Source organism: Saccopteryx leptura, chromosome 13 (genome assembly GCF_036850995.1).
Source record: "Saccopteryx leptura isolate mSacLep1 chromosome 13, mSacLep1_pri_phased_curated, whole genome shotgun sequence".
In the NCBI taxonomy this organism is placed as follows: domain Eukaryota; kingdom Metazoa; phylum Chordata; class Mammalia; order Chiroptera; family Emballonuridae; genus Saccopteryx; species Saccopteryx leptura.
This window is the reverse complement of record NC_089515.1, coordinates 4,500,765-4,512,794: the sequence shown is the minus strand read 5'-3', so window position 1 is coordinate 4,512,794 and position 12,030 is coordinate 4,500,765. Positions and strand designations below refer to the sequence as shown.

The following is a 12,030-nucleotide window of genomic DNA, read 5'->3' as shown; positions in this document are numbered from 1 at the left end:
GCTGTGGGAGAGGAAGAGAGAGACAGAGAGGAAGGGCGGGTGCGGAGAAGCAAATGGGTGCTTCTCCTGTGTGCCCTGGCCAGGAATCAAACCCGGGTCCCCCGCATGCCAGGCCGACGCTCTACCGCTGAGCCAACCGGCCAGGGCCAGGACATTTTTTTTTTAATGACAATTTTTAATAAGTACATTGTTACTGATTCAGTTTAAATTGCCCTCCAATGACTCAGTCCAAGAAAAAAATAGCAACAAAGTTCTATACTAAGAAGTATTATATATTTTTTTAATGATTTTATCTAGTATGACTAATTGGGGGAGAGGGGGAAGCCTAGTTTAATGCTTACCTTTAAACTCATAAAGTGCTCGGATTAGCTTCCTTCACAGTGACTTCACGTACGTATTCACCAGGAAAATTACTCTAAGACACACTTTTGAAAAACAGTCATGCAACTGTGAAGTGAAGCATAGCAAATATGGTCAATACTAATGTAATAACTGTGCATGGTGCCAGGTGGGTCCCAGACTTATCGGGGGGCAACAGGGGTCACTTTACAAGGTATATAATGTCTCATTGCTGTGTTCTACATGTGAAACTAATACAATATTTTTTGTCCACAGTAATTGAAAAATAAATTTTAAAAACAATCATTTTATCTAGTGTGACTCATCCATGGAAAAAGAAAAACCCAAATTTTAACACCTTTAAACTCAAAAATTGCATTCTGATTGCATCATTTTCCATAGCCATTTTACATAGATATTCAACCAGGAAAATTCCTATAAGACACACTTTATTTATTTTTTTTTGTATTTTTATGAAGTGAGAAGTGAGGAGGCAGTCAGACAGACTCCCTCATGTGCCCAACTAGGATCCACCTGGCATGCCCACCAAGGGGTGGTGCTCTGTCCATCTGGGGCTGTTGCTCCACTACAACCAGAGCCATTCTAGCACCTGAGGTGGAGGCCATGGAGGTGGAGGCCATGGAACCATCCTCGGTGCCCAGGCCAACTTTGCTCCACTGGAGCCTTGGTTGCAGGAGAGGAAGAGAAAGACAGCGAGGAAGGAGAGGGGGAGGGGTGGAGAAGCAGATGGGCGCTTCTCCTGTGTGCCCTGGCTGGGAATTGAACCCGGGACTCCTGCACACCAGGCCGACGCTCTACCACTGAGCCAACCAGCCAGGGCCAAGACACACTTTTTAAAGTCTCTTTCTTGGCTTAAGAAAAAGATCTGCTATTTACAATAAATTGTACAATATTTATGGACCTTTCTTTGAGATGCAGTGTGCAGAAATAACACTGTAAACAAAGAAAGAGCTGCCTTGACTGGATAGCTTGGTTGGTTAGAGCATCGTCCCAAAGCACAGAGGTGGCCGGTTCGATCCCCAGTCAGGCACATACAGGAACAGGTTGGTGTTTCTCTCTCTCTCTCTCTCTCTCTCTCTCTCTCTCTCTCTCACTATAATCAATAAATAAACATTTTTTTTTTTTTTTTAAAAAGAGCTTTAGAAAAGATCACTTTGTTTGGCTGTATCTCCTGCAAAGCCATGGGGGACAAGAAGGACCAGTTCTGCTTCCTGAAAGGACCCAGAGTGGCAGGGTGGTGATGCTCAGCCTGGTGACATGGGTGCTTCTCAGCTCTGCCTCCGATTAAATCAGACCCGGAAGGCGTCGTCAGCCTGGCCTCCACCGGTTATTAAACAGTCACCGTGCGGGACTCACGATGTGGCTGTTCTCCACTTCCAGAAAGCAGAGGTTTTGTGAAGAGCTGGGGAAGGCGCATCCCACTGGCCCTGACCTCCCTTTCTGCAGGGACCCTCTGACTACAGTCCTGCCCAGGCTTCCTCCAGGGGCTGCACCTCTGTTGGGGGGGTTCAGCTGGCGGTAGCTCCTCACCATGTGTCCGTGGTGTCCATGATGGGGGTAGTGAATCCTGTACCAAACGGTTCAAAGGCGGGTCGGGTGCTTCATTCTGGGCTGGAACTGTTTTCTGCAATTAGTCATTTTGATCAGCTCTGCTCTTAAAGGAAGGTACTTGGAAAATAAAACCGTGATTCCTTCGAGGCAGATTCTGGACCCCAGGTAACTTCTTGAAAGATTATTCTTGTATTCACCTTGCTCTGACTCCATGTCCTGTCTACTTGTCCCCCGTGAGTGATGAATGGTTGACAACCTGGGCCGCCGGGCCGCCAGCAGTGTCTCCGTGTGAGCAGACACACCGTGTCCCTGTCTAAGCCCCCACTCCCTGGTCTCCTGCATCAGCAATTAAGGTGTCTTCAGGATTAAGTTACCTGGGCTGGCTCGCCTTTGATGCATGCAATCCCCATTAAGGACAAATGTGGAATGGCTCTCTGAAAGTGACCCAACTGGGCGGTTAAGTGCTTGGGAGGTGGCATCAGCTGCTTCCTCCAAACAAGGTGTTGCCTCACCTGCACCCCCGCTGGGCCCCGCCACTGAGGGGGGCAAGCAGTCCTTCCCCAGAGCACGAGAGGGATTCTTTTCCCACTCATTTACTCTGGCTTCGTGTCTGTGGAGTGGCCGGTCTGTGAGGAGCCCTCTAACGATCACGAAGGGCACGGGATGTTTCTAAAATGCACAGCAAATGAACTTTTTCCCACCAGCTCCTGTAACCACAGCGAACCCTCAGCTACAGGCCGGAGGAAGTGCCCGGCGTGGCGACTTCAGGGCACATCTGCCAACACGAGTGGGGCCTTTGTTTCAATTCTGGGTCATCGTAGATACATTCGAGCTGCTACAGGCACAGGGGACCTTCCAGTGAAGTCCTTGGAGGTCAGAAGGTGTGAGATGGTGGTATCCATGCCTTCCAGAAACTATCTCCAGTTTACATACGAAATCGACAGGACTGCGGAAATCCAGAGGTTTAAAAAATATCATGAGCAGCAAACTCCAAGAGGTAACCCCTGAAAACCGCTCCAGTTCTGGAAAGGGCAACAAGAGGAAGGAGAGCCAGATGGATGTAACTGACATGTAGCAATGACAGAAGCTACGAACCACTTGAACGGCATCATTATGTGGAAAGAGGGGCCTCATTTCCTTCTGCCGTGTCTTCCAGAAAACCAAGTAAATGCGAAGACAAATACACAAAATTTGACATGCATCCATTCACTATTATAATCTAATTTCCTATATTATTAAGTGATATAGTATATAATAAATCTAGTGTGACTACATATTATATAAGACATAATAACTTAAAACAATGTATATGATAAGATAGACAATACAGTTACTCTATTATGGATCTAGGTTTAATTTGATACATATAGCAGCTACTCTTACTTTTTAGTAACAGTGCATTAAGCGCTAACTAGGTGCTCAGCAGGCATTACTGCATTGACCCTCCTCACTGGACCAGCTGAAGCAGACACTAATATCACACATGCGTTTCACCCGGGAAGAATGAGAGGCAGGTTTGGTAGCCAAGGCAAAGGCACCAGGCGAAGAAATGGATTCAAAGCCAGGACCGCCCAACCCCAGTGTTCATGCTCTTCAACGCTAATCTCCTGCCACTTGGGCAGGACGTGGACTCTCCTGTGCTTCTGATTCTGCCACAGGATTCTCGGCTCCTGCCTCTGTGTCGGGACAGGGAACAGCTGGAGGCAGGCTGGCGGCAAGATCTGCCACCAGACTCGGGCTCCCTTGTCTCTGGAGGGTCGGCCACGTCCTCTTGGGGGCATCTACACAGAGCACCAGGTGACACAGGAGGAACGGCATCCTTCCTTTCCATGTGTTTTGCCGTCTCCATCTGTGTCTTGGGCAAGGAGAAGCCAGGAGTCCACCTTCTTCAGCCCTTGTGTGTGTGCTTGTCCGATTCAATACTGAGCCAAAGGAGTCAGGAACCAGGGGACATTATGCTTCAGAAAGAAAATGATTGTCTGATGTTTAATTGTTGTGAGATGTAGCCAGGGGTACAGCAGCAGCCGGACCAGCAGCAAGAAAGGAGCAGAGAGGCCAGCAGCCGTGAGCACCTGTCTCCATCCCGATCGACCATATGTACTTTACCGCAGAGGTCCCCAACCCCCGGGCCGCGGACCAGTACCGGTCCTTGGGCCATTTGGTACTGGTCCGCAGAGAAAGAATAAATAACTTACATAATTTCTGTTTTATTTATATTTAAGTCTGAACGATGTTTTATTTTTAAAAAATGAGCAGATTCCCTCTGTTACATCCGTCTAAGACTCACTCTTGACGCTTGTCTTGGTCACGTGATACATGTATCCGTCCCACCCTAAAGGCCGGCCCATGAAAATATTTTCTGACATTAAACCGGTCTGTGGCCCAAAAAATGTTGGGGACCACTGCTTTACCATATACATTTCACAGTGGAGAGGGAACTTGAATGCTTCCACAATTGGTAGGTTCAAGTTGTAAAGAGCAGGTCTCACTTTCCCATCCAGCAAGATGGACAGGGAGAGAGACCTTCTCATCCCACCGGGATGTTCACACCCGAAGGTCACACAGTACAGGGAAGGAACAGCCCAGACTCAACGCTGGTTTGGAGGCGCCGGGGGCTCTCTGCAGCTGCCGCTAAACGGCATGGGCTTTGCTTCGTCATCAATGCAACTTTATATTCATTCCAGATACATTATTCTTCCTTTTTAAAATCAAGGCAATATTCACGGTCTTGGGCGGCAGTGTGTCTTTCTCTTAAACAAAATGTTGATGTGTATTATAAAGTTCCGTGCGTTTACTAGCATTATGTTCAAAAGACACTCAATAGCATTATCATAAAATTGACATCAGAATTTTTAATACAAATACAAAAATATATTTTGAAACCTGTGTATTACACTGTGTGCCCAACACCTGAACTTTAAACATTTTTCGTCACTTCAGACTTTTTGAAAGTATCTTTTATCGTCTAAAGACTTTTATTGAAGTAGTAAATCTTATATGTTTTTTTTTCTGTGCGTTTGGATTTTAATTAAAAGGATGTCATTCACACACACACACACACACACACACAAATCTTTATAATAAAGCAAATGGACCCTCTCTGTAGCAGATGTTTCCGTTACAAAGATTATATCTTTTCGATTCTTTTATTCAAAAGTACTGTTCTCAATGCTATAGAACGTGAATATCCCTTCCCTCCTTTCTATGTCATTGCCTTCTTAACAAGGAGGTTACTACAACTTAACCCACCTGTTGTTATGTAACACAAACATGGAAATTTTTCTCACCAGACAGGGCTACCCGAGGATAAACTACCGTCTTCCACTAGATGGCATCACAGTCACAGAATTAAGGACAGGGACTAGAAAGCAGCTTGATCAATAAAGACACTAACCCACCACGTGATCCTAAGGAGAGAAGGTATCCTAACACTGCCCCCCCCCCCCCCAGCTTCCTGGAGTCTTCCTTTTATTTGCTACAGTAAGACCTGCTTTTTGAAAAATAAAAACAGACTAAGAAAAAGAAAACACGCTGCCTTACATTTCATCGCCCTATCGTAACATTAGCCGATGCAAATTGTGCCAGGAAACGTGCTGGGTCACTTTTGAGAATGAGGGAGCCAGAGACAGTTTGAGGAAGGGTGTCCTCTCTGTTCAGGGAAACCCAGCAGAAAGCTGGCCAGAGCCCAGGGGGCCGGGGAAGCTGGATACACAAAAGGCATAGATTGTTTCCCTGGCTATTTCTCCCCCCTCACTTTTTTTTTCCCTCTCTTAGAAAATTCTCATCAGAGTGCCATCCAAGACTGACTCAGGTGTTAAATCACTCTCCCCACAATGACTGTGCTCTCTATCCACGGGTACGCACTTCCTGAGTCCAATCTGTTGAAAGATAAGGAGGTTATTACGGCCGAGATGAAAGATGGACCTTGGGCTCAGAAAGCAAAGAAGGCTGGGTAAAGCCTGGACATTCCTGCACAGCATAAATTGCAGTGACTTCTGGGATGTGAAATTGAGGGAGATTAGATGAAGATCCATCTGGCTTTCTTAGAGGTTCTGAACCTTACTGGTGTTACAATACAAACAGAAAGAAGAGTGATTAACATGAAAAAGAATTTGGAAGGAACTACCGTCTTTTTTTTTTTTTTTATCCTTTTGGTGTGAGATGACCCACACTGTTCTTTAAAATGTAACAGCTCTGATTTTATTAACATAGTAAGTATAGTGCAGATAAAGTGAACTCCCCAAATCACTGTGTCACTCCACCAGAACCTTCTACCTTCAAAGCCTCGGAGCAGCAGGGTTCTCCTGGTACGTCCCGGCAGGTACATACCTGCAGCAGGAAAGAAGCTGGTGCTTGTGGATCTGACAGGCACCTGCTGCACGGCCCGCCTTCACTCTCTGTCCCCCTTCTCCCCACCATCTGGGTCAAGGCAGAGCTGTGTGGCTTCTGTGACGTCCTGTCCTCCTGACGTGGGGGTCCTGGAAAGCTGCCAGCTAACCCACAGTCACTTCAGCATGTCAGGTGCGGAGCCTGCCTCCACCCTCAGGAAACTGGGTGCCACGGAGAAGAGGTGAATGTGCACCTATCTGCTCTGGTACCTGGCCTGCCCCACAATGAACGCCTGCCTCTGAGCCAAGCCTGCAACCACATTTGCTGATGGAAGACACTCTCTTGAGGATGCCATTGCCGAAAGTCTTGTCACACCTACAGAGACACCATGTGTTTAAAATTGTGAGGACATGCTGAAAATCACTGAGAGGCAGATAGTTCTGGCTGCTGTTTCTGATAGAAAACACAGAGAAGGGAAAGGAAGGAAGGAAGGGAGGGAGGGAGGGGAGGGGAGGGGAGGGGAGGGGAGGGGAAGGGAAGGAAGGGAGGGGAGGGGAGGGGAGGGGAGGGGAAAGAAGGGAGGGGAGGGGAGGGGAGGGGAAGGAAGGGAGGAGAGGGGAGGGGAGGGGAAAGAAGGGAGGGGAGGAGGGGAGGGGAAAGAAGGGAGGGGAGGGGAGGGGAGGGGAGGGGAAAGAAGGGAGGGGAGGGGAAAGAAGGGAGGGGAGGGGAGGGGAGGAGAGGGGAGGGAAGGGAGGGGGAAGGGAGGGAGGGAGGGGGAAGGGAGAAGGGTAGAAAAGCAAGGCAGGGAAAAGTTTCTCACCTGAGTAGTCCCATCACCCCCCTCCCCATTGTCCCTGCAGTGACAGTGTCAGGGGAAATCATGAAAGATACTGAGGTCTCAATGAGCACTAACTCTTGACAACCATTAGAAGTCCCCTTTGGGGAAGGGGGAGGAGAGGTGGGTGCAGGCCTGCTGGAGGGGGCCTTTCCTTCCCAGTGCTGGTGAGGGACCTGCTCCCTGCTTTCCAGCCTGGGGAAGCCCCTCACTTCCTAAAGAGCCCTGATTTCCTTGAGGAGGGGCCATTGTCGCAAGAGGGACTTGCCCTTTCGTTAACTTGTTCCTGGAGTTGGTCGTTTTACACATCTGACATTACAATCTGAGAGGTCTAGGACCACATGGACAGTCCAGTCCGTGGCCCCTCATTCCAGAGCCCAAGTCTTTCAGGTCATCAATCCTTAGCCCCAACCCACCGGCCTCCTCCTCTTCCCCCTAACGCCAAAGGCAGTGAGGGTGCGCGGCAGGAGAATGAGGACTTGTATTTTTTAAATAATTGACATTTATTATCTTTGAGGATCCACGGCCTCATGAAATACTGAGGAGGACCACAGGGCCGAGACTGATTTCAACAAGAGGTGCCCTCAGGCTGCGGGCTATGCATTTCCCAGTGGCGGGGGACCTTCTCATCTCTGAACTTTGATCCTCCAGTGAGAATTTCCGATTCTCCACAGGAGGGTAGGGGATCCCCGCTCACAGCCAGCCGGAAGGAAGGCAGGGGCGCACAGAGTATCTGCTTGGCTGAGAATGTTTGCCGAGAGCCGGCGGCGGAGAAGCGGGTTGCCAGGCAACGCGGGGAGCCGGAGGGAGGTGTTCAGGGTCCGTAGAGGCTGTGGGGGTGACTGGGGAGCTGGGGCAGCCGGACAGCGAGCCCGCGGTGGATGCAGTCGGCGCGCGCTGCAGAGACATTGGATCTCGCAGAGCCCAGTCGGGGGAGTGCAGGGGAGGGTGTTGGCAACCCTGGCGCTCGGTGGTGCCCAAGGCGACCGCGCAGAGCCTGGGGGTCCTGGCTCCCTGGGTTTCCAGGAAGCAGTTTGTCTGGACGGTTGGGGCTTCCCGAGCTTCCAACGTCTCAATGCTCACAGAGGTCTGATTCGCCTTCACGCGTTAATCACGCGGGGACTCCATGTGACTCCAGTGCCTCTGTGCTCAGCCAGGCTAGGCCGTGGGCCCTCGCGTCCTCCCTCGGCCGCTGCTCCTCGTGGGTCCAGCCCCGCGACACACGTGGACGTCCTCGCGACTCCTGGCCCTGCACTGCGGCCCTCCCCTGGGGCGTGACGCGAGATTGCGCTGGGGCAGGGTCCCGGGTGGGAGAGCACGGGGCGCACTCACAGGAGACCACGCCTCAATCTCGGGGATGGGGGAGGGGCTGCGGGAGACGTGGTACCTGCCCCAGCGTCCAGAGCAGCCGGGGCTGCGGGCTGAAGAGCCGGGGTCGGTGGGGTCCCAGGGGACCCACGGCGCCCCTGACAAAGGTCGAGAACTACCATACTTGGCTTACGGCGCAGGAGGCGCAGAATGGAGGAGTTATTGGCAAGGCTCGCTGGGATCACGTCGGGACCAGGGCGGGGCAGAAAGCTGACCCCGGGGCGGGGACGGAGACATACTCTTCCAACGCTGGTGTGGGAGGAGGGTCGACAACGGCACTCACCTGGGGCTCGGACCCCGACCCTATTTAAAGGGCTGCCCGCTGCACTGGGAGCTCAGGGCGGCCGCGCTGCATGGGGGGCCGATGAGCTTCGGGGAAGACCCGCCAGGCCAGGCCCGGACGTGGCTGGACATGGCCACATACTGCGACGGCCCAGGTGTCTGCTCAGCCCAGCCCAGCCAAGCCCGGGCAGCCTCACAGCCCACGGGCTACGGGCGCGGCGACCTGGGCGCAACCGGCGGTGGCCCACGCCTGTGGCTGAACGGGCCGGCTCTCAGCCCCGCGCCCTATGCGCCGGGCTCCCGGCCTTTGCCCCCCTATGCGCCCCCGGGCTACGCGGCCCAGGGCCCACTCCTCGGCGCTCCGAGTGGCCTGGCGGGCGCAGAGCTCGCGTGGTTGGGCCTCTCGGGCCAGCAGGAACTGCTGAGGCTGGTGCGGCCGCCCTACTCGTACTCGGCACTCATCGCTATGGCCATCCAGAGCGCACCGCTGCGGAAACTGACGCTCAGCCAGATCTACCAGTACGTGGCCGGCAACTTCCCCTTCTACAAGCGCAGCAAGGCCGGCTGGCAGAACTCCATCCGCCACAACCTGTCGCTCAACGACTGCTTCAAGAAAGTGCCCCGCGACGAGCACGACCCAGGTAACCGGGCCGCGCGGGCCGCCCCGTCGGGACTCCGAGGACGTCTGCAGCCCGGCTGCTGTCCCTCGAGAGATGGGGACGTTCTTGGACCGGCCAGTCCTCGGGGCGCAGCTGGGGGTTCCGAGGCAGGGAGAGGCGGGAGGAGGAGACGCTCTTTCTTGGCCGCGGACAGGCTCGCGAAGGCAACAGAACCGCGGCCCTGACTTCGGTCCACTTCTCTGTGAGTCCCCAGTCTCTGCGCGCTCTCCTGAGCTAGGCAGCTGGGGGACTTTCGGAGTTATTCCTCTGGGCCTCGGAGTCCTCGCTGTAAAAGCGGGGAGACAACGCCTGCCCCAAGGACAGGGAGGACAAAGGAGGTGCCGCTTTCGGAAGCTCTGGGGAGGGCAGCAACTGCCCGAGTCCGGAGGTTCTGCACCCCGGCTTTCTCTCTGCCCTTGACCTCGGGGGCGAGGGCGGGGCTCGGGATTCCCGGGGTCCCCTGCCCCAGGCTTCCTGCGAAGTCTAAATTCTTCCCAGCGTGACGGGAGGCCCTTTAGTTCCCCCCACTTCAGGCACGAAGTGCCCCCCCAGGTCTGGGAGAGGGAAGGCTCACGGTGGGCGATTTTGCTAAAGCTGATTTCCGTTTCTCACGTTCCTACCTTGGACCCTCAAATCCCGCGTTTTCTGAGCTGGGCTCGTCCTTCCTCCGCAGGCAAAGGCAACTACTGGACCCTGGACCCAAACTGCGAGAAGATGTTCGACAACGGGAACTTCCGAAGGAAGAGGAAGAGGAGAGGAGAGGCCGGCGCGGCCGCACCCTCGGGAGCCCGGACCCCGGGCGGAGCCAAGGCGCCCGAGCCGGAGCCCGTGGACACAGCGTCCCCGGCCCTGCAAGCCCCGCCGTCCCCGCCCGAGCCCGAGGCCGCAGCCTGCTTCTCCAGCTTCGCCTCAGCCATGGGCGCCCTGGCTGGCGGGCTGGGCACCTTCTCGGGGGGTTTGGCAGGAGACTTTTCTTTCGGGAGATCGACTAGGGTCGCTGCTGACAGCCCCCAGCCCCCGGGCCCCTCGCCACGCTTCCCCGCCGGGCATCAGACAGTGGACACCGGCTTCCCTGTGGGTCATTTCGTCTACAGTCGGGAAGGGACCGAAGTGTGAAGGGAGCCGGGGGTTGTCCTGAGTGCCCTATCCAGAGGCGCCGGGGCTGAAGCACCTGTTCCCGCCTGGTGACAGGTGGGACAGACCGGACAGCAGAGCCCAGGTCGCCACTGAGCTGGGTGGTGCCCCAGCCCGCTGGGCACTCCTCCTGGGCAGGCCCCTCACCTGGGCTCTCCCTGCTCCCCGGCCTTTACTGTCGGAGGGCCTGGGACCCATGCTCCCCCAGGGGGTCAGCCATAACGGACATGACCTGGTGGTGGGCCCTAGCCTTTCCCCGGGAGCCTGCTTCATCCCGAAGAACCTTCTTCTTGGCACCAGTGGGAGGCCGGCCCGAGCCCTCGGCAGGGATCCCGCCTCCCGTCTGGACTCAGGACCATCTCCCCTCACTCCAGGGGGCCCACAGGGCCCTGGAGCCACCTCTCTACCCTCCCGGGGGTGTGCAGGGAGGGGTCTGGCATTGTTGGGACTGGCACACTTAGGAGGGACTTGCTAATGGCTGGGGCTGCCCTGGTGGAGGGGAGAGGGGCTGCGGGGGGCACACCCTGGGGTTCCAGCTCCTTCCCTGTCACTCAGCACCCGTCTCAGTGACCCTGGCCTCAGACCAGGCGCTTCTGAGGACCACAGGAGAAGCACCCAGCTCCCAGGAGTCCCAGGGTGGGCTCAGGTTTGCCCGCCCCCCAGCCCACCTGCACTCACAGGTGCTCAGGGGAGGTGGCCCAGGGTCCACCTTGTGTTCCCCTCTCCTCTCCCCTCTCTGGCCCCCAGCCCCCAATCCGTGCAAGCTGCCCGTGCACCAGAGCAGAGCAGCCCACCACCTCCTGTGTGGACTGCAGCTCCCCTCTCCCCACTGGCATTTACTCAGGAAGCTGATCTTGGAGCATGTAGGAGGTGACAGCTTGACTTTGGTACTCTTCACACTTCTGGCAGCTGAGACCCCCTCCCACCAACTCCCCTGGTCATGATGGTATCTCCCAGAGCTTGGGCCCTTGGCAGGCTGTTATTCACCTTCCCTGCCCTGGGGAGGGGGCCTCTGCTGGGAGAGAGAAGGGAGAGGACCCCGTGAACTTAGAGGAGGGCAGCGGGTTTAGGAGTCTGGGCTGATGGACAATGGGTGTGGGGGGGGCTGAAAGAAGGAGAGAGAGAGAGGAGGTTGAGGCCTGCAGAAAGCAAGTAGAGAACTGGGGTGCGCTTGGCCCTGGTCGCGTTTCCCAGAGTCCCGGGGCAGCCAGATTGCTGCCCACCCCTCAGCGTCTCACCTCCTGCCTCTCCCGTCAGTGATGGCACAGTGCCAGCCAAGCGGACATCCACCCCAGTTCCCTTCTGGGGAAACACTGACCAGATGTAACAGAGTTAAAGAAGGCCAGCCTGACCAGGTGGTGGCACAGTGGGTAGAGCGTTGGAGGGGGATGCAGAGGACCCAGGTTCGAAACCCCGAGGTTGCCAGCTTGAGTCCAAGGTCGCTGGCTTGAGCAAGGGGTCACTTGCTCTATTGTAGCCACCCGGTCAAGGCACATATGAGAAAGCAATCAA

At 54.7% G+C, this 12,030-nt stretch overlaps 1 protein-coding gene across 1 annotated transcript; it reads left to right on the top strand.

Moving 5' to 3' along the window:
• Positions 1 to 8,778: 8,778 nt before the first annotated feature.
• FOXI2 (forkhead box I2) lies at positions 8,779 to 10,500 on the top strand. Its single transcript, XM_066355559.1, has 2 exons — positions 8,779 to 9,366; positions 10,058 to 10,500. The coding sequence occupies exons 1-2, from the start codon at positions 8,808 to 8,810 to the stop codon at positions 10,498 to 10,500; spliced, it is 1,002 nt and encodes a 333-aa protein (XP_066211656.1). The 5' UTR covers positions 8,779 to 8,807.
• Positions 10,501 to 12,030: the final 1,530 nt, after the last annotated feature.